At 45.6% G+C, this 26,476-nt stretch overlaps 2 protein-coding genes across 5 annotated transcripts; both read left to right on the top strand.

The window, feature by feature from the left end:
- The first annotated feature begins 1,801 nt into the window (after positions 1-1,801).
- On the top strand, positions 1,802-7,315 carry TNFRSF4 (TNF receptor superfamily member 4). Of its 3 annotated transcripts, XR_012778365.1 has the most exons (7): positions 1,802-2,228; positions 2,593-2,694; positions 3,130-3,196; positions 3,737-3,966; positions 4,280-4,408; positions 5,136-5,258; positions 5,712-7,315. XR_012778365.1 is itself a non-coding variant. In XM_075520829.1 (6 exons), exons 1-6 carry the CDS (start codon positions 1,979-1,981, stop codon positions 5,204-5,206), a joined length of 846 nt encoding a protein of 281 aa, XP_075376944.1. In that variant the 5' UTR covers positions 1,802-1,978; the 3' UTR covers positions 5,207-7,315. The 3 variants fall into 3 exon arrangements, 2 of the variants coding, with proteins under 2 accessions (XP_075376944.1, XP_075376943.1); XM_075520829.1 differs by having other exon boundaries at positions 5,139-7,315; XM_075520828.1 differs by having other exon boundaries at positions 5,136-7,315.
- Positions 7,316-16,766: 9,451 nt separating this feature from the next.
- On the top strand, positions 16,767-25,942 carry TNFRSF18 (TNF receptor superfamily member 18). Of its 2 annotated transcripts, none has more exons than XM_075520525.1 (6): positions 16,767-16,815; positions 22,962-23,096; positions 23,613-23,700; positions 24,203-24,291; positions 25,255-25,395; positions 25,675-25,942. In XM_075520525.1, the coding sequence occupies exons 1-6, from the start codon at positions 16,785-16,787 to the stop codon at positions 25,824-25,826; spliced, it is 636 nt and encodes a 211-aa protein (XP_075376640.1). In that variant the 5' UTR covers positions 16,767-16,784; the 3' UTR covers positions 25,827-25,942. The 2 variants fall into 2 exon arrangements, with proteins under 2 accessions (XP_075376640.1, XP_075376641.1); XM_075520526.1 differs by lacking the exon at positions 16,767-16,815 and adding an exon at positions 20,442-20,694.
- The last annotated feature ends 534 nt before the right edge of the window (positions 25,943-26,476 follow it).

Below are 26,476 nucleotides of genomic sequence, written 5' to 3'. Positions count from 1 at the left end.
CTCTCCTTTACCTATCGCATAAAGAAGCTCAGAAATCTTGCATAATGGAAACTTTAGGTAATTAATTCTGTTGCTAAAGATGTTTTTTAAGCTTTCTTTTGTAGCAAGGTTTATACTACTTAAGATTTGGTGTTTTTTTTAAGGAAAATGATATGCTCGATTCATAGACAGAGGTTAGCAAAGTGTAACTAGAAAGGAAATGTGTTTGCTTCCTCCTCTCTTATTGTAAAAACTGAATGAGTCTGAATTCTGGGTTTTGCATGCGTTATGTGTGGTTTTTTCCACAGTCTGAGTATCTCTGAAGGCAATGCAGTATTGAGAAGCACAAATGCCAAATATCAAACCTCAAATACTTTAATAGTTGGGATTTCATTATAGAAATGATTTAGTGATGAAGAGTAACGACAATTAACAAGTAATATTGCTGTTTAAGAGGCAATCCCCTTAACAGAAGGGATTATTTTTAGTACATTCAACATCGACTGTACTAGAAGGGTACATGCACCTAGAGGGAGCGTAGATCATGTCTGTAAATGCAGTTGCAACTTAAAATCTTGCATATGGTTTTATGTGCATCTTTCAGAATAGTTACTTTCTCTTTTTATAATTAAGTCTACTACACAAAATGGTTATGGTATGAACTGATGCAGTAGTATTATCTTCAGAGATGCTCATTGGAATGAATTCAGCCTTTAAGACTTGAGGCAGTTTATTGCATTATTCTCAAAACTATTTAAATCTGAGTAGTTTTGAACTCAATTTAAAGAAAGGCATACTTGTATGCAGATACAGATAATCCTTTCTCTCGGAAGTTTTTTGTTCCTCCTTATGCTGAAATAACTTTTATCAGGTTTTTTGCGTTGTTAGCCAATCTGCTGCTGTTGGGGAACCATTTCATAGTCTCTTCCTGATTGCATAGATGGTAAAAATGTAGAAGTGTATTGCATGTATTATGGTCACTGAAAATCTCCCGTATTTTGCCACTGATAGCACTCAATAAAATGCAGAGAAAATTAGAGTGAGCAAGAGACTTTGGTGCTCAGTGTTCACCTACAGAATGGGAAAATGAAGAACCAAAATGAACGAAACGGTCTGTGAGAATAAGGACATATTTAAGCTCAACTGTAAAACCCCTAGTCATTAAAGCGGTGTATAGTTCCTGCAGCCTGTGCTGTATGGAGAGAAGCTAGTGAGATAGAAGGAACATGTCTGACTCCTTTCCCAAAATCCACTGTTAACTTGCTGTTTCAGTTTGGGCGACTCGCTTTGCTCACAAACCTTGTCATCCTAGCGCATCAATCTGAGCTTCTGTCTAAGTACTGTGTATCATACAGGTTGGAATTTGTGGTTGCAAGCATGCAGAGCTTGTTTCTAAATGCAACATGTGACACACACATACTGGTTGGAATAGTAACAAATGCCCGCCTTGCATCTTGCGCTGTGTCTCACTGCTTGTGAAATGGAGCTAGTAGCATCTTTGATGTTGTTGGGTGCCGATACAGGTGCATGCCAAAATACAACCGTGTTCTTTCATGCCTAGTGGGCTTTCAGAACGCCAACAGAAAGATACTAGAAACATTTGTTCTTGACTGTTTCACTAATGAATTTTCTGCAAACCTGAGCAGTCCCTTGCCATCTCTTGTACCTGTTTGGGATTACTTTGGGTTGAATTGCATGATTTGCCTCTTAAGGGAAGGCAGGATCTGTCATAAAGCCATTGTATTACACCAGAGATCAGACCTATTGCTATGCTAAAAACCTGCTTTTTTTCCTAACTGACATTGGCTGCAAACCTTGATGTCTGCAGAAAAGGTGGTCTGGAGAAGTCATACTTGGAATCCACTGGGAGAATCGTTTTGGGCATTGCCTGAACTCTCAGCAAATCATCAGGCCCCTACTAGCCCATTTTAGCTGCTTAACTTACAGTGATGCTATGGGTCAAAACTTTTAGGGATTCTGGCACGGCTATATCTGCTGAATGTTTTCAGCCAGAGTTGTAAGTGGAACTGTCACTTTCTGGGCACTCTTTCATTCTAATGCACGAAACGAAGAGGGTTTCCTTCTGATAACAATCAGCTCCTCCTTCTATGTGGTCTTTGTTTTAGGTGAAAGGATGAGAAGCCGCTGCACAGCAACAACGGACACAGTCTGTGCCCCCTGTCAAGACAAATACTTTAGCAGTGAGCACAGCCACGACTTCTGCAAGAGTTGTACAATCTGCAACACTAGTAAGTCAGCTGTATAGCGGTCATTTCTTGGTACAAATTTGGGAGGCAATCGGTCTTCACGTGCTTGCTTTACCTTTGTGTGCTCCTCAAAGGCTGATGTCGTAAAGCCTGTCACTTGAGAGGACCAAGTCCAAAAACCAGGTTGTTATTTCAATAGCTGATATCTTCTGGTTGGTACTGGTGGTAAAGCCTTCAAAGGGGAGCAGGCTTGCACTGCCTGAAAACTGGTGTCTTCAGAATTGTTAATAAACTCTGTTCTCTCCGGTTGTTTCTACACACACAGATAGGCACCGAGTGATTAATTTTTTTTTCTTTCTTAACTGATTTCTTGTCTCTCACTTGCCCTTTATTCTGTTGTTGCTAGGGAAGGGGAGCATGGAAGTGAAGAAGTGTGAGAAGACCTCTGACAGAATTTGCACGTGTATTGCAGGTTACATGCCGGATGTCAGATACACGCTGGGAAGCGGTAAGCTAGCGATGTGTCAGACTCTCCAAACTCTTGCCTCTGCTTCAGATGAGATGGCTGTTATTTCTAGTGTACAAGCTGTTGTCATTTGTCTCATTGATACCTCCACACAAGTGTTATAGCAGGGTACTTGTGCAAACTGTTGCTCTGTGATTCCTGGGCTGTCGGAAATCTTAATGCTCTCCTTGTTAATATCCATAATTAGCCAGTAGAGAAAACAGGAAACCTTGCTAGCTGCAGACTCAAATGAACCACTGAGCATGTTGTGTTACTTCTGCCCCAATGACTATGGCTTTTGGGGGGTTAGTGGGTTTCGCTGGGTCTGTTCTGTAAGCTAGGCTACTAGCATAAGCTGTTAGTGTGATTACTTTGTAGCTGTCATGCAGTTATGTTGCTAACTGAACTCAAATTCTGCCTCTTCCTTTTTTTTCCCAGTATGCTTACCATGTCCTGAAGGGTCTTATTCCATAGGGGGAAATGAAAACTGTCGACCTTGGACCAAGTATGTATCACTGATCCAAACATGTTCAGAGCAACATTTTGGGTTTACTTCTGTAGCAGTCGATGCCCAAATCATGGTGTGAAGAGTAAACCTGCAGTAGGTGCAATGAAACCATGTTCCTCATGACTCTCAGGAGCCTTGAGCAGTCTGTGTACTGATTTGAAGCATCCGTCTGCCTTCTGCCCTTTCTCTCTCCACCTATGGCAACAACGGTATTCTCAGCCTTTGTTTTTTGGGTTTTTTTAAAGGTCTGGATGTTTTGTGTCTGTAGCAAAAGGTTCCCTTGCCAAATGCAGCTATGCTTCAAGGTTGTTACATGCACAGATGCTAAGAAAAACAGAATGTCAGTTTTTTTCCAGTAATAACTTTGATTAGCTTAGTTGTTCTTCACATATCTGTACAATCTAGGAAAGTTGAAGCTTGAGTTTGTATTGATAAAACAAGGATTGTAATGTTCACTCACTTGTTCCATGGAGATCACTTATAAAGTCATTACTTCCACTGTTTGAAAAACTACACTAATTTATTTTACATCTCTAGCTGCAGCATTCTTGGGAAGGATACACTTCGACAAGGGACAAAAACAGATGATGCTGTTTGCAGCAACCATGTCACACAGCCAGCTACTTCTCAGAGTGCAACACCTGCTTTGAATCTTTCCACCACTGACCACAAGAATAATACATCGACTGCAGTGTTCTCACCGTCCAGGCCCAGTGTGATTCCTTTCATTTGCCCAGATACGAACAGCCCCTCAGAGACTAACTGGGGTAAGGAGAGGGAATGACCAAGTCTAGTCTCTCTCTTTACTAGAGCTGGTCAGGAGTTTTCACTTGAAACTGATTTCACTGGAAATCACACTCTTTCTCAGAAGCCGTATCTGTATTTTACATGCTCTTTCAGTGAGACACACAGGATTCTAGACTTCTTCCTAGTCTGCTTGGCAGCTGGGACTTTTAGGCTTTGTGGTTCAGGGGTACTTCTGGCGTTCTAGGTTCCTTCTTTTGAAGCTGGAAAGCCATGGAAACTCCAGCTAGATCCATGAATCTTTTTTAGTGTATTCTTCTTCTGTTTTTCTTTCAGGGTCTTTATCACTTATCCTTGTTTGTCTGATACTGCTAATGGTGAGTGGAATGTCCATCCTCCTGTTGATTATCCAAGCAGCCAAAAAAGAGACCAAGAGGAAACAACTTTGTAGAAACAACCATCACAGTGAGTTTCTTTTTATGGGGAAAAATGTATAGGAAAGAGAATAATCAGCGCCCCCTATTTGAACTTTGATAATTGTTTCAATCATATTGAAGTCTACCTGGCTAAGTAGCACAGTGTCACCTACAGTTAATACCAGCGGTTGATCCCCTATTTAGTCCTGGTGCACTGGAGGTCACACTGTCTTAAGTTTGCATTCTTACAGAGCACAGATTCCCCTGCTTGTTGCCATGCAGAAGGATTCTCTCTCTCTCTCTCTCTCATTTTAATTCCTCCTAGCTTTTTCCTCCCTTAGTTTCTGCAAAAATGATGTAATGATTTTGTGCAGGGAATTCTGAACAGAGAGGATCCAGAATCAACAGTCTTTTAAAGAGTATATTGTGAACTTTTTTGCCTACATAGAAGTGAACTGTCTTGAAGTGTCTCCTGCAAACACAGGAGAGGTTTGACTGAGAAGAAATGAATGCTATATTCAGAATTAAGTGGCAGCCTGGCTCTTGAGTCAGCCCACAGCTGCCTCATGTTCCATTTATAGAGCAATGGTAAAGTGTATTTTCACTGTTCCCTACAGTTGGTGTTTCCTAGCACTGGCTGGAAAGACAAGCACCAACCTAGATGTCACTCACAGGTGCCTAGTCATCTGTGAAACTAGAAGAGTCCCCGGCTTCCCTTTTCCTGCCCCTTCTACTCTGAACAGTATTTTTTTTTTTTATTATTATCTGTCTTTCAGAAGAAAGGAGCTTTCGAATTCCTATCCAGGAAGAACAAATTGACTCCAATTCTAGTCTCATCAAAAACTGACTCCACGTTACGTTACTGTTTCCTGCATTTCTGAGCCGATCGATTGTAACAAGTAATGTGACAGAGCATTCTGTGGCTGTATGTGTGACTGTGTGTAACTGTTTAATTGCACTTCGGTTCCTTTGGGTCTCGTTGAGCGGCCCCTTTGGCATTAGGACCCATGAGAGTTGTTCTTGGTGGAATCATGTGATTCTTTCTGTTAGGCAGATCCTGTGCACAGCATCCCTGTGTCCAGGACTGAGTTGATAACAGTCCTCTGTGCATTTCTAGCTAATTCTGTATGTTGTGATGGGCAGTTGTCTTTGGACTGAAGAAAGTGTTTATGAAGCTGTAAGAGCTGATCATTGAGCAGACAGAAAAACAGGGAAATCAAAAGACCTGCTTTATAACTGACTTTATATCATGTCTTACAATTCTGAGATGCTAAGCAGAGCATGTCTCTCTTCTCAGTGCAGCTGTCTCCAGTGTTTCAGTCTAGTTCCCCAATGAACTCTCCTCGCTTTAGGTGGAGAATCTCCCCAATGAACCTAGCCAGCTTCCTTTGCGCTTCTGTCTTTTCAAGTTATTGTTCTTGGTCAAGCTGAGTGGTATATGTCAGCTGTGCCTCCAGAGACAGTCGTCGTTGCTGGTAACTCTCATGCTGGCCGTGCACCGGAATAGCACCAGAACTCTGGTGCTAGCTGTTAAGTGACTGTTGAGAGATGGCTATTCAATGCTACTTCTCTTTTCTGCATTTGATCAAACATACCTGTTGATAAAATGTCATGTTGACATATTGAGCAGTATCCCCATTGTCAGGCCAACAAATGGAATTACTCATGATCACCAGGTAGCTCCAGATCTCCAAGTGTTTGGAAATCTCCACGGAGATCTTCATGTGTGTGCAAAGTAGAGTATGTGGATTGCCAGAAGGCAAAGGGAATGGTAATTTCCGATTAGAACATTAGTGGAAAATGTAGTTCAAAACAGGGGGAAAGGTAGAGTACCACTTGTCTGCACTGTAAACTTTAGTAGCTGCCACGTATAATGAATGTTTTATCTATAAGCCCTGTGCAACTGACACGCTGTGTGCTTCCTCTTGGTGGACGTGGTGTTGTGCTGAATAGTCTGGTGTGTCTGTCATCAGCAAGGCTGCTTCAGTTAAGCTCGGACATCTCCACGGTAAAACTGTTTAGCTTAAACCGCTTTTGTGGGACTTGATTGCTTGCTGTGGGTGTAGGGAGAAACCCACAAGCAAGTTTGGTTCCAGACAGTGCTCTGGATTTGGGGAAAGTCTGTTTATGTCTTTGGTTTAGGAGCATGTACGTGGACATTTAGAGTTCTGCTGCTGCTGAATGATAATTTGTGATGGTTTAGAAAAAGAGTAACTCCTTAGATATTCTCTGTTGCGAAGAGGCAAGAGGTGAACTCTTAACACAGTGCTGACTCTCTGGGCATTCAAGGGTTGCATTTTAGCAAAGACGTGCAAAGATCCTGTAACAGTGGATAGATGCCTAAACTATGCTCTGACCCTTCATCTGGATGATCGCCTTTTGCATGCTGTCAGTGGAACCCGCATTCAGAACTGAAGAAGCGTTCTTGATCTGGTCTCTGTGCAGTTAAAATACTTGGTTGTTTGCCTGTACACTGTGTGAAACTAATTTTACTTCTGTAATGTTTTACCACAAGTTAATCAGTCTGTAGTTTTGGAAAGCATTCAAATTTTAGGTAGCAAGTTCAAAATCTGAAGTGTCTGAGAGAAACCTGAAGTGTTATTGTCGATTAGCTTTTGATGTAATTCAAATACCTCAATGTAAAAGTTCAAGAAGAAGCAAACCTGAAAGTTAAGTAATTCAGAAGTGTTTTTCACTTCAAGTATAACTCCTCAGTAGATAACTCATTAGATAGGTATTTTATATACACAGTACCGAAGCATATACAAAAATATGCAACAGGAAATGTATTCAAGAATACCACTCTTGTCTAGAAACATGTTTTTAAACATGTTTTCTTATATGTTATACATATGGTGTACTTAGCAGTGATTTCCTATTTTGAAATGCATATACAATGTATATAAACATTTGTATTACATACGAAGTGTGATAGTGACTTTTTGAAATAAAGTGTGGTAGGAGCTACCTGCGCATGTATGATGTGTATGATTGGAGAGTACAAATGAGCAAAACGCTGTTCTGGTGTGTGTCATTCTCACAGAAAGCGGGATCACCAAATGGTCAATCCTGTGGCTTAGCGGGCTTTGAGTTTGCGTGCTGCCTTGTCCCTGGCTTTCTCTGTGACTTGAGAAAGCTCCGTGTAGAAATCTGGCCTGGCAGCAGTTTTGACCTGAGAGTTGCTGGGATGTTCAAGATAAGGCTCAGCCCCTTCAAAAACATGGAGCCCCTGTTGTGAATGTAGAGGTCTTTTGAGAGCGTGCTGTGGCCTAAATGCTGTCATCTTGCAGTGAATTGGATGGCAAAGTGCAATAGATGAATCTGAGAAATGCATTCCTAACAAATTCTCGGAAATGATGCTTATCAAGTTTGTCAGCCGCGCTTCAGAGGCAATAAAGCAAGTACCATGTTTCCACGTAACTGAGCAAGGTGCAGATAACTAATGAGCTACCTGAGGTTGTGGGTTATATGGTGAAAACACAGCCCGTAGGAACAGATAAGCTGTTGGCTTGATAAAAATGCTGCGGTAGCAGCAGAGCTCCGTGTCTTTCCGTGAATCTTGTTTTCTGCCCTCTGGCTCAGCTGCCCAGGAAGACGCCGGCGTGCACTGTGTTCTCGTGCCTTCCTACAGCCTCTGATCAGGCTAGGGCATGGGTTCCCTCTGGCTGAAGAAGGAGCTCAGACTGGCCCTGGAAGTGCACGGCAGAGGGAGGGTAGCGGAGGACAAGTTGCGTTTGCTCATCGACATTTGGAAAACTGAAGACAGACAATTAGGCATGCGATAGCAAGCCCTCGCGGGCTGTAGTTGCTGGCTTTTGTGCTAATGCGTACCTGTGAGCCAGGCTGTGCTGGCTGTGCTGCTGTAGAACTGTATCCAGTCTCTGTGCCGAGACGTAGAACCCTATCAGAAGAGTTAAACCATAATAACATTTGATAGGATTGGAGGCATTTATGACCCTTGTTTTTTTGAGGATTTGGGTGTTGGTAGACTGCCCGTTTAAATAAACTAATGCAGATATTTCACTTTAAATAAAGGAATAACAATTCTTTTTAATTGCCATGTTCAGTCTTGTCACTCTTCTGTGAAAAACTTGCTTGGATTTTTTTTTTTTTGTTCCAATCCTCCATAAAGTGGTAGAAAGTAGTTAAAAATAGGTAGAGAATCTTGAACGAATTCGTGCTGCTTTCTGCCCACGCCTGTCTTCCTACGGGCCAGAAATGAAACTTTCCCTTCTCAAACATATGGGCCTGTGTCACAAAGTAAGTTCCTGTTTTTCAACCATTCAGATTTCCCCATTTTCAGGCACTTTAGAGAGACGCAGTCTTAAGTTGTGCAACTTCATCTAAGCTGATGAAGATAGGGCTGCACTGGAAATTTTTTCCAGTATAATGCTGTAAGCTGTGGTGTCAGTTCTTTTATTCTGCAAACCAATGCTAACTCTGGTTTTAGTGTGAACTCTATTGGCAGTTAGAGTACTTGGTAAGCCTATATGATTTGTCAATTGAATGCATCTTGGTTGCCATAGAGCCCTGATTCAGGAAGTCACTTAAGCACATGCAAAACTGTCTGCATGAATGTTGTCAGTAAAATTTGGCTCTTGATTGTTTTAAGAACCATCTGTAAAACTGACTAATAATTCCTGTAATTTTGTATTTTTGGGTGAGAATAACTCTATTTTTTCATGAATAATTTAACTTCTTTTCAGCTGCATTAGCCATGAGTTACAGGCCACATGCCCAGCCCCTTACTTTTTTTTTTTTTTTGGTAATTAGCTACAGACAGAGGTTAGGTCAGATTGCTACAAAAAAAACCTGGAGGAAAACCAAACAAAACCCAACCCCTCTTGTCTTCTATCTACATAGATAGATTTCTATCTGGGATTTCTATCTACAATATTTTTTTTCTCTGACATGGGAGGCTATCCCATATAGCTGCCTGGAGTTTTAACACGGCTATTTGTTTAAAAGGGAGGTTTCTTTTGCTTATTGTGTTGCTGCATTCAGTTTTGGAGAAGCATTAGGACAAGAACAGATGGTATTTGAGAGCCACGTTGGAAAAAATTTATATAAATGAGCTGGGGTTTGCAGGTCTTGAACGCTCCTTTCAGATTTTGCAGGTCTTGAACGCTCCTTTCTGACTGCAGATTTGGCAGTTAACATATGTATTTCATGTTTCAGTAGTTAAAAAAAAAAAACCACAGGTCCGTAAGTCTATGCTTTTTATGTTCACTTCCTCCTTTGTCTTTTTTTTTTTTTTTTTTTGTTTTCCCCTACAAATATATGACAAGTTTCTGCTACTGTGGCTACCCCAGATCCTTTTATCTCCTGCATTTTCTCTTCACATTCTCCCGTGACTTTGAAGTGCATCAAAGTGACTCAGGTTTGCCGTGAGAGACTTAAGAAAGGTCACATCCGCTGATACATGCCATGCCAGGTGCTAAGCTGGAAAGGAAATACACAGCTTGGTAACGTCAGGGACTTGGGGTTTTTGCCTCTGTCTGGTTTGGTTTTCCCTCTGTGAAATGTCAGCTACGTCACTGCCTGGCCTCTGCTCCATTGGGATCGTCTGCAAGGAGTCACCGCTTTTGGCAGCCGGGCCCGGCAAACAGCCCCGAGAGGCGAGTGCGGGACTCGCTGCACAGGCTGCGGCAGAGCTCTGGTGAGTGCGTGCTGCAGGCTCCTTGGTGCTGCTCGAAGGAAGGGTCCAGGGGTCTTCGCAAAGCCCTGATTGTTTCGGGGTGAGAATTTAACTTGCCTTGGGAACCCGCGCGTGGCACTACGTGAATCACGCGTGCTTCTGCCACATCCGCTCCCGTGCCCGCAGCCTTGGCGGTTGGGTTTGCAGGGCAGTAATTCTCCCTGTGTGCCAAAAGAGGGCAGGCATTAGACAGCCACTGCAAATACCCTGAGCCCTGGAAACCCCCAGGGTAGCCAGTCCTAGTCACTGCAAAAAGCTCAAGGCTGGCCTAGAGGTCAGCAGAGCTGAAAGGAACGCAACAATTTCGTCTTCTAGTTTCAGGCTGCAGAGAAATTACTTGTCCTTAAGCTTTTTTTTTTTTTTTTTTAACCCCAGTCTTTGGACAGTACTACGTGAGCTGTCACTACTCACACGGTATCCTTCTGGGGAGGCGATGTCCCCGTGCCACCGCGCGCTTGCTGCAGTACTGACCTGCACCCCGTGCACTGACTGTTCCTCTACGCTTTCTGCAGCCCGTCAGAACTGCTGTTCAACCGCAGGTTCCCTGGTGTGGCAGGTCACTTCACCTTCTGTGAGTAACATCTCAATAGCTGTCACGACGTAGGGCTCTTTAAGTAAAGACTGACGGTTGTTTCCCAAGAGCATAGACAAGTTCTGTACAACAGAATGTGAATCCTGCAGCTAGCAATGGAGTTTTTTACAGTGGGAGGAAAACAACTTATGAGATGGTGCTTACAAGGCAATTTATAGATCAGTCTAACAAATACCATTAGTCATTTAGAAATTACGTAGATTTCATGTGAACAACCTCTTACTTGTAGGAGAACTGTATGGCTGCTTTGGTCACCCATTATGGGTAATCAGCAAAATGTCAATGTCAGGAAACCAAATACTCTCCCTGATAACAATACTATCTCATTGAGGACGTGAAGTCCAAGGAGCATCAGTAAAGCCACTGGACTTGCAAGAGCTAATCGTGTTTGAGAAGTGGTTACGCTCTTTTTTCTGTTCTTTCCAGAAGGTTAGTAATTTGGACAGTTCAGCAAATTAGTGGCTCCAGTGGCCCCAAGCAAAAAGGAAACTGTAAAATGAGGCTCTTGGCGATGTGTATAATGTTCAGCTCATGGCTGGATATCCTTAAGGTGGGCAAAAGTAGAATTCACAGCCAGTTCTGTATATACTTGTAGGAATGTGTGCCCTGAAGACAGAGGTACAAGTTGCCACATCGGTGCACTTCAGTGGGTGGAAGAATCCACTGGTTCTTCCTTCAAATCTCATCCTTGAGCCCTCCTTCTAGTGTTATGTGTGCGGGTCATGGTAGCACAGAGGAGGGAGAAGGGATTAGGAGATCTGTAACATCTTTTCTTCTGGTCCATCCCTGTGTGCGCTTATGTTCAGCCTTAATCTATGTATGGGTATGGGCGGGTGCGGCTGGAAGAGAGTCCTTACTTCTGTGGAGGTCAGGGCAGGAAAGTGTGCCACTGCATTTGGGGTCTTCTTCCACGTGTGCTTCTGTGCCTCCCTTCCTTTGCTGAAGGAAGGAGAAGCAATCCATCTTCCCCAGGTCTCCTGACATAGTGAGGCCCTACACTCAGAACTGAGGATCATTTCTTGGAGACAGTCATAAAAGATTAAGACCTCTTCATCGCAGACTGAGGAACTAGAGCCTGGCACGCAGCAGACGCTTTGGTTCAAACTCCAGCACAAGCCCTTGCAGAGTCTGTCTTCCAAGGGACAGTAGCAGCAGCATTTGGATGCTCCTTTTTAGTGGCAACTGGGAACTCTGAACCCTGAGGTATTTCTGAACATCTTGGCCCCTAGCTTCTTCTCTTTGCCTGTTTGAGACTGTGCTATGTCTTCCTGTTTCGTGCAAAGGAGAAGGCACTGCATGATATACGTGCTCAGACAACCCCGAAGGCCACATTTCTTCCAATGGCCTTTTAATCCTTGGCACTATAATTTTGAACACAGGTCACGTGGATTGAAAGAAACTCCGCAGGCCACAGGACCTCTGCTTGTGTGTGAATCACAGAATTGTATAGGTTGGAAAAGACCTTTAGGATCATCGAGTCCAACTGTAAACCTAACACTGCCAAGCCCACCACTACACCATGTCTCTAAGCACCTCATCCAAACGGCTTTTAAATACCTCCAGGGATGGGGACTCAACCCCTTCCCTGGGCAGCCTGGTCCAATGCTGGACAACGCTTTCCGTGAAGTAAAATTTCCTAATGTCCAGTCTAAACCTCCCCTGGCGCAACTTGAGGCCATTTCCTCTCGCCCTATCACTTGTGACCTGGGAGAAGAGACCGACCCCACCTCTCTACAGCCTCCTTTCAGGCAGTTGTAGAGAGCGATGAGGTCTCCCCTCAGCCTCCTTTTCTCCAGGCTGAACAACCCCAGGTCCCTCAGCCGCTCCCCATCAGCCTTGTGCTCCAGACCCTTCCCCAGCTCCGTTGCCCTTCTCTGGACACGCTCCAGCCCCTCAATGTCTCTCTTGGAGTGGGGGGCCCAACACTGAACACAGCATTCGAGGTGCGGCCTCACCAGTGCTGAGTACAGGGGCACGATCACAGAATCGTATAGGTTGGAAAAGACCTTTAAGATCATCGAGTCCAACCATAAACCTAACACTGCCAAAAACCACCACTACACCATGTCTCTAAGTACCTCATCCAAACGTCCTTTAAATACCTCCAGGGATGGCGACTCAACCCCTTCCCTGGGCAGCCTGTTCCAATGCTTGATAACCCTCTCGGTGAAGAAAAATTTCCTAATATCCAGTCTAAACCTCCCCTGGCGCAACTTGAGGCCATTTCCTCTTGTCCTATCACTTGTGACCTGGGAGAAGAGACCGACCCCCACCTCTCTACAACCTCCTTTCAGGCAGTTGTAGAGAGCGATGAGGTCTCCCCTCAGCCTCCTTTTCTCCAGGCTAAACAGTCCCAGCTCCCTTAGCCGCTCCTCATAAGACTTCTGCTCCAGATCCTTCACCAGCCTCGTTGCCCTTCTCTGGACACGCTCCAGCACCTCAATATCCCTCTTGTAGTGGGGGGCCCAAAACTGAACACAGTATTCGAGGTGCGGCCTCACCAGTGCCGAGTACAGGGGCACGATCACTTCCCTAGTCCTGCTGGCCACGCTATTTTTGATACAGGCCAGGATGCCATTGGCCTTCTTGGCCGCCTGGGCACACTGCTGGCTCATATTCAGGCGGCTGTCAACCAACACCCCCAGGTCCTTCTCTGCCAGGCAGCTTTCCAGCCACTCTTCCCCGAGCCTGTAGCGTTGCATGGGGTTGCTGTGGCCCAAGTGCAGGACCTTGCACTTGGCCTTGTTAAACCTCATACAATTCACCCCAGCCCATCGATCCAGCCTGTCCAGGTCCCTCTGCAGAGCCTGCCTACCCTCCAGCAGATCAACACTCCCACACAACTTGGTGTCGTCTGCAAACTTACTGAGAGTGCACTCGATCCCTTCGTCCAGATCATTGATAAAGATGTTAAACAGAACTGGCCCCAACACAGAGCCCTGGGGAACACCACTTGTGACCGGCCGCCAACCGGAGTAAACTCCATTCACCACCACTCTTTGGGCCCGGCCGTCCAGCCCGTTCTTTACCCAGCGAAGAATACACCCTTCCAAGCCTTGAGCAGCCAGTTTCTCCAGGAGAATGCTGTGGGAGACTGTGTCGAAGGCTTTACTGAAGTCTAGATAGACAACATCCACAGCCTTTCCCTCATCCACTAGGCGGGTCACCTTGTCATAGAAGGAGATCAGGTTGGTCAAGCAGGACCTGCCTTTCCTGAACCCATGCTGGCTGGGCTTGATCCCTTGGTTATTCTCTACATGCCATGTGATAGCACTCAGGATGATCTGCTCCATCAGCTTCCCCGGCACCAAGGTCAGGCTGACAGGCCTGTAGTTCCCCGGGTCCTCCTTCCGGCCCTTCTTGAAGATGGGTGTCACATTTGCTAATCTCCAGTCAGCAGGGACTTCCCCAGTTAGCCAGGACTGCTGGTAAATGATGGAAAGGGGCTTGGTGAGCACATCTGCCAGCTCCTTCAACACTCTCGGGTGGATCTCATCAGGCCCCATAGACTTGCGAATGTCTAAGTGGTGCAGCAGGTCACCAACCATTTCCCCCTGTATAATGGGGGCTCTGGTCCCCATCCCTGTCTTCCAACTCCAGGGGCTGGGTACCCATAGAACATTCGGCCCTGCTAATAAAGACTGAGGCAAAGAAGGCATTAAGTACCTCAGCCTTTTCCTCATCCTTGGTCACTGTGTTCCCTCCCCCATCTACTAGAGGCTGGAGATTCTCCTTACCTCTCCTTTTGCTGCTAATGTATTTGAAGAAGTGTTTTTTGTTGTCCTTTATAGCAGCAGCCAGACTGAGCTCTAACTCAGCTTTGGCCCTTCTAGTTTTCTCCCTGCACAACCTCGCTACACCTTTGTAGTCCTCCTGAGTTGCCCGCCCCTTCTTCCAGAGGTCATAGACTCTCCTCTTTCTCCTCAGTTCGAGCGAGAGCTCTCTAGTCAGCCAGGCTGGTCTTCTTCCCCGCCGGCTCGTCTTTCGGCACCTGGGGACAGCCCGCTCTTGTGCCTTTAGGACTTCCTCCTTGAAGAATGTCCAGCCTTCCTGGACCCCTTTGCCCATAAGAGCTGCCTCCCAGGGGACTCTCTCGACCAGGCTCCTAAACAGGCTGAAGTCCGCCCTCCGGAAGTCTAAGGTGGCAGTTTTGCCGACCCCCCTCGCCGCTTCTCCACGTATCAAAAACTCTATCATTTCATGATCGCTCTGCCCAAGACAGCCTCCAACCATCACATCGCTCACAAGTCCATCTCTGTTGGTGAACAAGAGGTCCAGCGGGGCACCTTCCCTCGTTGGCTCACTCACCAGCTGCGTCAGAAAGTTATCTGCCACACGCTCCAGGAACCTCCTGGACTGTTTCCTCTCTGCTGTATTGTATTTCCAGCAGACATCTGGCAGGTTGAAGTCCCCCACAAGAACAAGGGCTAGCGATCGTGAGGCTTCTCCCAGCTGCTTATAGAATAGTTCATCTGTCTCCTCATCCTGGTTGGGTGGTCTGTAACAGACTCCCACCACAATATCTGCCTTGTTGGCCTTCCCCCTGATTCTGACCCATAGACACTCCACCCTATCATCACCATCATCGAGCTCTAAACTCATATTCAGGTGACTGTCAACCAGCACGCCCAGGTCCTTCTCTGCTGGGCAGCTTTCCAGCCACTCTTCCCCAAGCCTGTAGCGTTGCCATGGGGTTGCTGTGGCCCAAGGGCAGGACCCAGCACTGAGCCTTGTTGAACCTCACACAATTGGCCCCAGCCCATCGATCCAGCCTGCCCAGGTCCCTCTGCAGAGCCTTCCTGCCCTCAATCAGATCAACACTCCCGCAGAACTTGGTGTCATCTGCAAACTGACTGAGGGTGCCCTTGATCCCCTCATCCAAGTCATTGATAAAGATATTGAACAGAACTGGCCCCAACACAGAGCCCTGGGGACCACTTGTGACCGGCCGCCAACTGGAGTAAACTCCATTCCCCACCACTCTTTGGGCCCGGCCATCCAGCCCGTTCTTTACCCAGTGAAGAGTACACCCATCCAAGCCTTGAGCAGCCAGTTTCTTCAGGAGAATGCTGTGGGAAACCGTGTCAAAGGCTTTACTGAAGTGTAGGTAGACAACATCCACAGCCTTTCCCTCATCCACTAAGTGGGTCACCTTAACATAGAAGGAGATCAGGTTGGTCAAGCAGGGCCTGCCTTTCCTGAACCCATGCTGGCTGGGCTTGATCCCTTGGTTATCCTCTACATGCCGTGTGATGGCACTCAGGATGATCTGCTCCATCAGCTTCCCCAGTACCGAGGTCAGGCTGACAGGCCTGTAGTTCCTTGCGTCCTCTTTCTGGCCCTTCTTGTAGACGGGTGTCACATTCTCTAATCTCCAGTCAACTGGGACCTCCCCGGTTAGCCAGGACTGCTGGTAAATGATGGAAAGGGGCTTGGTGAACACATCTGCCAGTTTCTTCAGCACTCTCGGGTGGATCTCATCAGGCCCCATAGACTTGTGAGTGTCTAAGTGGTGCAGCAGGTCACCAACCATTTCCCCCTGGATTATGGGGGCTCCGTTCTGGTACCCGTCCGTATCTTCTGACTCAGGGGGCTGGGACAATTGGCCCTACCATTAAAGACTGAGGTAAAGAAGGCGTTAAGTACCTCAGCCTTTTCCTCATTCTTTGTCACTGTGTTCCCTCCCCATCTACTAGGGGCTGGAGATTCTCCTGAGCTCTCCTTTTGCTGCTAATGTATGTGAAGAAGTGTTTTTTGCTGCCTTTAACGGCAGCAGCCAGATTGACCTCTAGCTCGGCTTTGGCCCTTCTAATGTTCTCCCTGCACAACCTCGCTACACCTTTGTAGTCCTCTTGACTTGCCTGCCCCTTCTTCCAAAGACTGTAAGGATTCCTAATTTCTGAAAGGTCTCAGTCAAATATTGTCTAGTTAATCCTGTAGCTGCTGCTGAATAAAACCACCGAACAGTCAGGTGATGAGGAGTGAGAATTACTGCTTATTGATGAGGGAAACAGGCATTTGTTCTATCAATAGGTGCAGAGAGAGCTGGAAACCCTACCGGATCAGGCAGCAGCATGGAACCCAGCAGCACGGACACACATCATATACAGGACTGAGCAAGAAAGGGATTGACAGATGAAATGTCACTATCTTGAATTAGAGACAGGTAAGATTAGCTTTAGAAAACCCCCAAAGATTTTAAAGCCAGATAGTCAAGTTGTCTCTGAAAGGTCACTGCTGACTCTAGAGATTTAGACTTGGCGCATACGACTATTGCCTGTGATCTGACTGTAAATGTTCCATCATCTGGCAGTATCTGTGCTCGACTGTAATGCTTGAACAAGAATGAAAACATGTAGAGACCAATTCAGAAAAAAAACAACACTCAAAAAAGATAGAGGGAAATAAATTATTAGTTCCTATTCTGATAAACACCAGGTATCGGATATCACATACGCTCACTGCCTGCCTCCAACCTTTGCCAGGCTTGGGGTTCCCTTGTGTACCACCCGCCAGTTGTCTCGGTAGGACCTTTGGAGGTCCCCTCTCTATTGCTGTGTTTATGACGCTGAGCAAAAGTCTGATTAACGTTCATATTTGGTATTTAGGCAGTGCTGGTTATTAATGTCCATCTCTGAGCTTCAGGGGAATGGCCAGTTCCTCCATCTGGAACCACTGCGCTGTCCTTGTCCTGTCTGATAGACATGCTCAAGTCTGTTGCTATGCTATACTTCTTCTAAAGATGAAGGAGACTAGGTGTGCTGCCTAACTTGGAGACCTGGTCTTCTACCACTCAAGTCTTTCTGTTACTTACAAAATTACCCATCCCAGCTGTTGCTGGAAGTGACAGTTCTTTCAGCGGCATTAGTTGTCGGTGACTGGTGTGCCAGATATTCCAGGGTATGGCCTTGAGGCGTAACTTCCAGAAAGTGAGGCTCCTCAGCCTCTCAGCTCCTCAGGACCCCAGCTTTGGCATCAGAACAAGCGTCAGCGTCCTAACAAGGTTTGCCTCCTCCACATCGGTATCGCCGGTGGGACTCCACCCAGGGTACAACTACACATAACGAAGCCTCAGGGAGTTTCTGGGGAGCCTGAGCTGCACCCCTGGGCAAATGTCTCAGCAACACACAGAGCTGATCCCATCTCTCCTATTCCTGACTTACATTTTTCTCTGCACACCTCATGAATAAACGATTTGGAAGGGTTGCTCCTAAGACCATTTGTGACATGTCCCACAATTTCTATCAGTGTTGGCAGCTAGCGTAAGAGGGTTTGCAGCCCTTTTATGTTTGTAGGGAGCCTACACGCTATCTTTTAATGAAACTGGAAGCACCTGACCTCAAAGGTGGGTGCTGCTGGGACAATGAAGAAATCTTGATTTCGAGAAATTTGGCTTTCCTTCATGGGTCTTTTGTTCTTGCTTTCTTCATGCAGGTGCGACTAAATACCTCTTTTACAGACTCTGAGAAAGACTTGTGGAGCCAGGGAAAGTGTTGGGCTGAATGGGAAGGTGTATCCCCTCCTGTCCACAATCTCTTTATGGATGCGGTGAGGAGCCTCTAAAAGTTGCTGGTGCCACATTTCCCCACTGTATCAGCCTGTGCTGGGGACGGGGCAAAGGGTAGGAGAAGGAGGAAGGGAGAGTTTGGCTAGCACGCTGTTTACAAGAGCGGAGGCTGTACTTGTTCTCAGGGCAGATGTGGGCTGCTTTGCGCCCAGGAATCCTGGCTGCAGCCGCAGAAAGGTGGAGGGGCTTGGTGTGCTCCGGGTATTCCTTGCCCTATTCCGCGAGGAGGAGTATTTTCAAATAGTATTGCAGCCAGCATGCCCTGGGGTGAATCTTAACGTAACCACACAGTAAGGATTTTGAAACAAGTTCTCCTTATTATTAACCTATTCTTATAAGAGCCAGGGATAATAAAAATATCCTCAGAGTTGGTCAGGGCTTGTGTGCGATTTAGAAATGGTCATAACCGATGGGTCTGCAGACTATATTGCTGCAGCGTCCAAGTGCTTTGCCTAATAACTTGTCTTCATCATAAGGCTACGCAGAGTTCTGAAGAGGGTGAGACAAAGTTTTGTATGACCAGAACCTGTAAACCGTCCCTGTCTCTGTTGCCCAAGCATTGTGGCTGTGCTGTTTGGAGGAGCCGGTGAAAGGAATCCTGACCTGGGGGACTGAACCCAAGGACTGTGGTGTCCGGGGCCCTCCGTGGCCAGCAGCTGCAGCAGGCAGCGTGTCTGTTCCCAGCATAGCCTGCGTGGCACAGGCTGTGACAAGTGTGAGGAGCAGTGCTGTGTGGGAAGAGGAGGGGATCTCCTGCGGGGCAGATGTACGAAGTAGGAGGCTTTTCGTTTCTGAAATGTAACAGTTGGCCTTCTAGGGGCATTATGTAGGAAAAACTGACGGCAGAGACCTGTGTCTTTTGCCTGCTTGCAGCTAGTTTGGATATCATCTTTTGATGGGAAGGTTTCACCTAGCACATTTAAAAGTACAGGCAGCTTTGCAGTGTAAATTTTTAAAACTAGAAGGGTCTCTTGCATATCAAACCGGTCTGATTGTTTCCAACCCATGGCAGGAACACAAGTAGATCCCTGAATAGACCAAAGGCTAAGTGAAAAGTGTGTCGACTGACCTACTCTTTGAGATCCATAGCTGAACCTTCAGGAAGAAAGTGTAGAACATGCTGAAGGAAGAGTGATGGTGTCTGTGTGGGAAGTTTGTTCAGGCTTCATTGGCTGTGTATTAAACTGAGGAATTAACGGGGCAAATGTCAAATGCTGTAGGCATGGCATTTTCTAGAGGCACTCATCTCTCTTCACAGGTCTGATTCTCCCTTGCCTTGACCTATTTGTCATCACATGCAATGTGGAAAAGAATCCGTTAAAAACTGCTTCTGCATCAGAATTCATCTCTTCAGTTGAGAATGAGGTTGGATTTTAAATACTATCTTCACTGTGCACACATAAAAGCAACCACAAGCTACAGGGATAGAAGCAAACCCTAGTGTACGGTGGAAATAGGGGGGGGGGGGGGGCAAAGCAAGCAAGCCGTCTACACACAAAGCAGAGATGGAAATTTGCATGCGCGTTTGTATAAGGCAAGACATTTTGGAATTGCAGCCCAGCGGCAGGTGATGATTACAGGCTACACGTCTGTGCCTATGTACAATTTTGCTGAGCGACTGTCTTTTGTCACCTAAATCCCAGGGGGCTGGGGGTCAGAGGAGCTGTACGTGTCTCTCGGGAGCCCATTGCAGCTCTTTTCGGTTTTGGTACCAGGGCTGAGCTTGCAGCCTGTGGGGAAGACAGTATTTTTTCTCTTGGTTTCGTGGTATCCATATGGAGTTACATTGGCTCTGGAAAATAATTCAAGAATCTCCTGATCCAGAGTGAAGGAAGCTGAAAACAATTAACAGAATCAGAAAATCTGAGTGGATGGGCAGACTCAATATACATTGCAATCTGATAGTTAAATCCTTGAAGGTTTCTAAATTCATTAGGAACTCTAAGTCAGAATGAAATAGTCTGAGGGTGCTGAAGTTCACACACTGATTTAATTTGCATTAATTTTCAATTGCGTATCAACTTGCAAAATACTTTGAAAATCAAATTACATGATGCTATATCTTGCTCCTAACCTGCTGCTCTCTTAATGCAGTCACGGGGGCATGGTTGCTTCGCCCTGCTTTTTTAAGAATTTGAATGACGTAAAATAAAATCTTTTCCCCGCCCTGAAAGAAATAGGAAGAGTGCAGCCACAAAAAGCGCAGCGCCTTCCCACAGTGCCTTTAGGGGAAAGAGTACTTTTGCAGAAAAGTCCTGAAACAAGTCTACTCTAGCGTGCTTTTGAGTTGTGTAGCTCAAGACATGACTGAACAGACAAGTGAAGTCTGTCGCCTCAAGGTTCGAGCTTGCTTGCTGCTGGTGGTGTGCCTATGGCAATGGACACAGCAAACTCTGGCAACACCGTGTCAGGATGGCGAACTGAGAATAATCGGTAAAGATGAAAAGAAATGCTGCCCCAAATGCAGCTTAAACACAGGTAAGGGAGTGATGTGGCTGTCTTCTTTCTGTTTGTCAATGTTGTTTATGTCAATCAGGGTAATCAAGGGTGGGGAATAGGCGTGTGTGTGTGTGTGTGTGTATGTAAATGTATCTTAGTAACTGTATATGCAAAACAAACTGACAAGGGCTTCCGTCCTGCCCCCTAAATTCATAATGTGCCTCAGCTATAAACTTCAGCGTGGACTCATGTTTCAGATTTGTTATGTGCTTATACTTGTTCTTCTGTAGTGGGAAAGGGAAAGTTAAGTTTCTGTGGATTGGTCTTGCTCACTAAGAAAGACGATGTTCGCTTAACACCGATTCCAAGCCCTTGCTCCATTCAAACGTGGTTTCAAAGTTTGTCTGTGCCATTCAGACTTCAGAGGGAATGCAGGGAGCGATGCTCCTCTGTAAGGCTGTTCTTTGCAATTTGTGGTCCTAAAGACTAGGAAGCATCCCACGTCAATCCCTCCGTTCCGCTGACCTGTGCTTGTCCCAGAAGTAAATGCACAGACAAGCACTTGGGTGATCATTACTTTCAACAGCCTCTTCTAACCTGTATCCTTGCCTGATTTTAGGATGGTGGTGCAATGGTAATGGATTCTCACTTGCCTGTAATGTTAAGTCAAGTTAAGGCGCTAGATGTGGAAGAGGCTAACTGCAGGACGTACTGGGTGACGTTTCTGTGCCTGTTAGGCTGAAGGACAGAACAGGGGATTCTAACGGCCCTTCCATGGTCCCAGGAACAATCATACTATTCTTCCTATGTAGTGCAGTCCGTAACGGTAGCCAGAGCTGAACAGTACAGAACATGCAGCTGTTTGTATGACCTACAGCAGGGAATGCACCTTCCTTTTCCGTTTGTCCCAAAACAGGGTTGCTGGAAGCCTTGTCTAGCCGGTATGGTAGTGCTGTTGTCCTGCAGGTCAGCAACAGGATGAGCTGAGAAGTTACATCTTTCATTGGTGCCTAGGTAGGAGTCAGCCTCCCACCCATTAGTAGCTTGAATATCTCTGCCTCAACAGACAACAAGGACACTGAGTTCCCTGGGGAAGGAGTGAGTGGACACATGGGATTTGTGGGAATGAGCAATAAATAGCTGAAGAGCTATAGAGTCCTCAGTAGTGTGGAGACCCCAGGGTATTTCCCTTCCCACTGAGAGAAAGTCATTCAGCGTGAGGTAGGAGAGTCGTTGCTTGGTGGATCAACTCCAGAATCACCCACTAGTAATACACAGAAAGAAGCATCTCCAAGCTGTTTCCTTTTTGCTGCCAGACTTCATTAAGTTTTGAAGGCCAGTAAGAGGAGGACAGTGGGCAGAGGAAGATGTGGGCCGTTGCCTGGTGGCCCTGTACATTCCATCACCAACCTCAGGAAATAATCTTTGCTTGATCTTTGCTACTCGCTGTGGGTTTTTAAGCATGCTATTGAACTAGCCAGCATTTCCCTCTATATTTTTTTTTCTTTAAGGTTATACAGCTTCCTGGTTGAACAGCACTGTTCCTCCAACTGGTCTCCAACTGCCTGAAGGACTGCTTGATACTGTTTACTGATGGCATCAGTATATATGATCAGTCCTTTGCTTTCATGAACCCAGGAGCCTCTCAGAATTAGAGATGGTATTTTTTGAATGCAAGCAAAGTTCCCAACAGAACTCCTCTAGAAACAGAAGGACGGAGGGTAGGAAGGGTGCTGGTTTTATGGCTTGGATTTAGACCCGCTTCTGCCAACAGAGTGTAGGAAGCAGCTGCTGTTGTTAGGAAAGGCATGGAAAAGGAGCTCTAGCTTCACTGGCCAAGGATCTTCTGGGCGTCCCTCCTCTAACATGGCTGGGCCTAACGGAGGAGAGCTCCGGCAGTGTCCTGAGAGCTGACTGTTGGCTAGTTAATGTCTAGTGCTTCTCTGGGGCACTGGCAGTGCCCTCCTCACCCCACAGGGTCTAAATCTGCACAACGTAGTAAAGCAAACCTGCTGCCTTACTTCTGTCTATCATGACCTACGCTGGTATTCCAGGTAAGAGAGAAGGGTGACAGTGGTAAGTCACGCAGTGCTCAGATAACCATGGTGTAAAAATCTGAGTGGTGCGGAATTTGAGTACTCTAATCTTTATCCAGTATGCGTGGGAGCGACAGCTTTCTGGTATCCATTTTTTCCACCACAGCACAGTAAGGAACTATTTCACTTGTGTCAGCCAGTAAGGCTAATGGTTAAGTTACTTTCCAGCCTCTATGACAAAGGCAAGTCTAACTTCTTTCTTCTTGACAGGAGACAACAGCAAATGTCAAGATACTAAGGACCATGACTGCATATGTCGTCAGGGATACAGCTGTTCTGACAGTGCATGTCTCCACTGCACAAAACTGCCTGAATGCGCAGAGGGCGAGGAGCTCTTTAAGCTTGGTAACTCAAGAAACGCAAATGACTCTAAAAGACAGAGTTCAGTATAAAGTGGCTGGCTGAGCAGCAGTTTCCTTCACTTACTAGAACCTGCTTTTGGGAAGGCTCGTTATGCAGAGAGAAATGGCTTTTATACCGTGGCCGTTGTGACTGAAACCCTTGCTCGCCTATTTTATAACTCTTCCTTTCCTAAATTTGAGACTTCCATGCTCAGAATTTCAGTCTTACTTTTCTTCCAAGCTGCTAGAACTGCCAGTAGGAGACTGTTTTACTCTGTGTTGCCTCTTAACTTTACACCCTCTGCTGTCAGATCAGACTGTTCTGTACCTCTGCTGTCAGGGGTCCGCCCATACATTTCCCAAATGCAAAGGTGGCAAGAACTGCTTATGTGTTTCTCCGGGGGGATGATTCATAATGCAGAAAGAGCATAGAGGGAATGCATTGTGCTCTAATCTGTTGTATCCTCATCTTTCAGTAAAGGCGCTGACCGCTAATAATTCGCATTCTCTTTTCTTGTAGGCATTTTAGACTTCACATTCAAATGTAAACCATGTGAGACAGGAACCTATTCTAATGTTAAGAATGGCTGGTGCCGTAACTGGACTGAGTATGTATTTATTGATACTTTCCTTCTTTGGCAATATGCATGATAAAATTCTCAAATGATTAATACTTAAATTAGAAAATAAAATTGAATCAAAGATGAGATCACCAATGAGGTTAAATGATGAGGTTTTTAAATTCAGCAATATATGATATTTCTCTCTCCTTTGGCTTTAGAAATAGTCGGTCTCAAAGCAGAACTCAAGACAAACTGCTGTGTATTCGGCTTGCTTCCAAGTCCAGCTTAAACTGATGCAAAATTATTCCAAACATAGACATCACTTGAAACAAAGAGACTGAAAAAAATGTGCACATAAACAATTGTGGTGTAGTGTTATCTTGTTGGGGAACAGCCATAACTTTACGTGCACTGCTACAAAAAGGAAAAAAGGAAACAAGTGGTGGAAAGAGTGGAGGGAAGGAAGGAAGGGAGCCAAGAGAAAGGCTGGAGAGGAACGAAGGGAAAGGCAGAGACATTCTAAATGTGACTCTTATTCTTCTTTTAGTTGTGAAAGTTCTGGCTTTCTAACAATGAAGCAAGGCAACAGCACACATAATGCAATATGTGGTTTCCCTGCTAAAGATTTGGAGCAAGGTACCTTCTCGCAATGATTTGTTTCTTTGAGCCTATAACTTTTCTCTACACTTCTTCAGTTGGTGACTTGCTGCGTGGTTATCATCCAGAGCTTGCTATCATGAAAATTTGCTTTGAAAATTACGGTTGTGTTTCTTGCAATATTAATATAGGTAGAATTGTTGACCTGGGCAAAGACTCCACCATTAAATCCCTGTCAGTAATAAAGGTAGAGAAAAGCCCAACAACTGTCCTTGAATAGAGCACACTTATTTGGCAAATTATCAGAGTTTCCCATTGAACTGCTCTTGCCGATTTGCTAGATTTTCTTAGGAAGACAATAGCTTAGTTAGTCATCCAGTTCCTTTACAACTATTGCTTCTCATGCCTTATCTCATGCCTTATCATGGATCAAATTAGATAGGAGTAGGTGGGTACAGGCTTTGCAGGTACTGAGTATCTTGAAGACAGCGAGCCGCGCTGCTCCTGCCTTTCCCCCACCCTTGTCCCTACAGTGAATTGGTGCCTTTCAGGTCTGGGCCCTTCATTCAGAGAAATTGTTAGTTCTGCTGAGACAAATTGCAAAAAGGTGCTACTTTTAACTTCCATACAAGTGTGAAAATTTGGCTTCCTGTAGGGAATTCAGGGAACCCTTGAAGCCAAATCCCCCCCAAAAGCAAAACTCAAACAGAGTAGATAGAACAAGTGATAGCTGCAAGAGAGGGAGACACTGCACAATGAAGAGATCAGACATGGGGGGTTTTTGCATGAACGCTTCTTACCGCAGACAGTGATCTATTGCACCCTTGACTTGGAGCATCTCAGTTTTATTGTTAATACCTGCACTGTTTTTTTTTCCGTGGAAAATTATTTTCCACAGAAAGGGGAAATTAATCTCTAAATTTCCTTGGAAGAACTGCCTTTCCTTTGACAATGGTCTGGGCACACGATTTCTTAGTCTTTATTAAATATATTTAATTGCAGCTCCTATTACAAGTGACTCTCTCTATACCACCATCCTGGCCATCCTTACTGCAGTGGCTGTATTTGTTCTCATCCTGCTGACCTTCTTCTTGCATTTCTGCATATGGTCGCTGAAGAAAGAAAAATACCACATGGCTGACGGTAAGCGCACCTTTGTGGACTTCTGCGTAGCGTTTCACTGGCGAACAATGTCCAGAGATCCGGAGTGAGAATGGAATAAATTAAGTTGAATAAATAGAGCAAATACAGATTTACTCTGTGATTTTGGGCGGGTTACTTAGTTTCACTAAGATGCAGTGCATCACCTGTATCTTTGTCCTTTCCTCAGAGAGAGGCTGTGTTGGTAAAGGTAATGGGCAGCTAACTGACATGTATGAAGACCTCTTGTATGTGCAGTGCTTTTGCTTATTCTCACTGCAGATCTGGAACATAACTTCCCTAGGCTGCCGATGGCTCCACAAGCATCATTCCATGGAGAAGAGACTTACAGCTGCCAGTTTCCAGAAGAAGAACATGGAGACAAAACGCCAGAAGAAAAGCTTTGCTATTTCCACCCTCAGAGTCTACAGTGAAAACAGATAAATCGCAATGTGCTGTGAGAAGGGGAGCTGAGCTCAGCTTTTCAAAAAAGAGAAGGGAGGGGCCAGGTGCATAAAGCATCATTATGTACATAGCGATAAGGAATGGGTTTGGGGGAGTTTCACCTTCTTCTCAACAAACCTAGCATTTGGACACAGAAAAACTGCTAAGTCAGGCTGGCATTCAGTTCAGCTGCATTGCATTATCGCAAGTTTCCTGGGTTGTTTTTGTTTTTTGTTTTTATTTTTAATTGATGCTCTTTTCAACTTTGTTTAGGACCAGGGACCCTTCTTGTCATTATTCCCCTTTGCGTCTTCTGCACGTGTCTCTGTGGCGCTCCCACAGATCGATCCACGCGTAGAAGGCCGGCGTCCTGCCGTCAGTCCCTTCAGTGCTACAGGAAATACAGCAGTACCCAGAGGGCACTCACAGCTTTCACGGGCTGTCCGTATTTCCAGGATGTGTCCTGGTGCCCGTATTAAGGGAATAAGGCATCGTGCCTAGCAACCATATCTACTACTCTTCTCTACGCAGGCAGCGGTTTTCACTCCTGCCAAATTGCCCTGTTATGCAGCAAAGGGCCGCTATTCTTAATCCATTAACTGCTCACCTCTCCAGTCCCAAGAGAAGGTGTTGGTTAGGC

Source organism: Mycteria americana, chromosome 18, assembly GCF_035582795.1.
Source record: "Mycteria americana isolate JAX WOST 10 ecotype Jacksonville Zoo and Gardens chromosome 18, USCA_MyAme_1.0, whole genome shotgun sequence".
NCBI lineage: Eukaryota > Metazoa > Chordata > Aves > Ciconiiformes > Ciconiidae > Mycteria > Mycteria americana.
The sequence above is the reverse complement of the archived record's forward strand: the minus strand, read 5'-3'. Positions and strand labels throughout refer to the sequence as shown.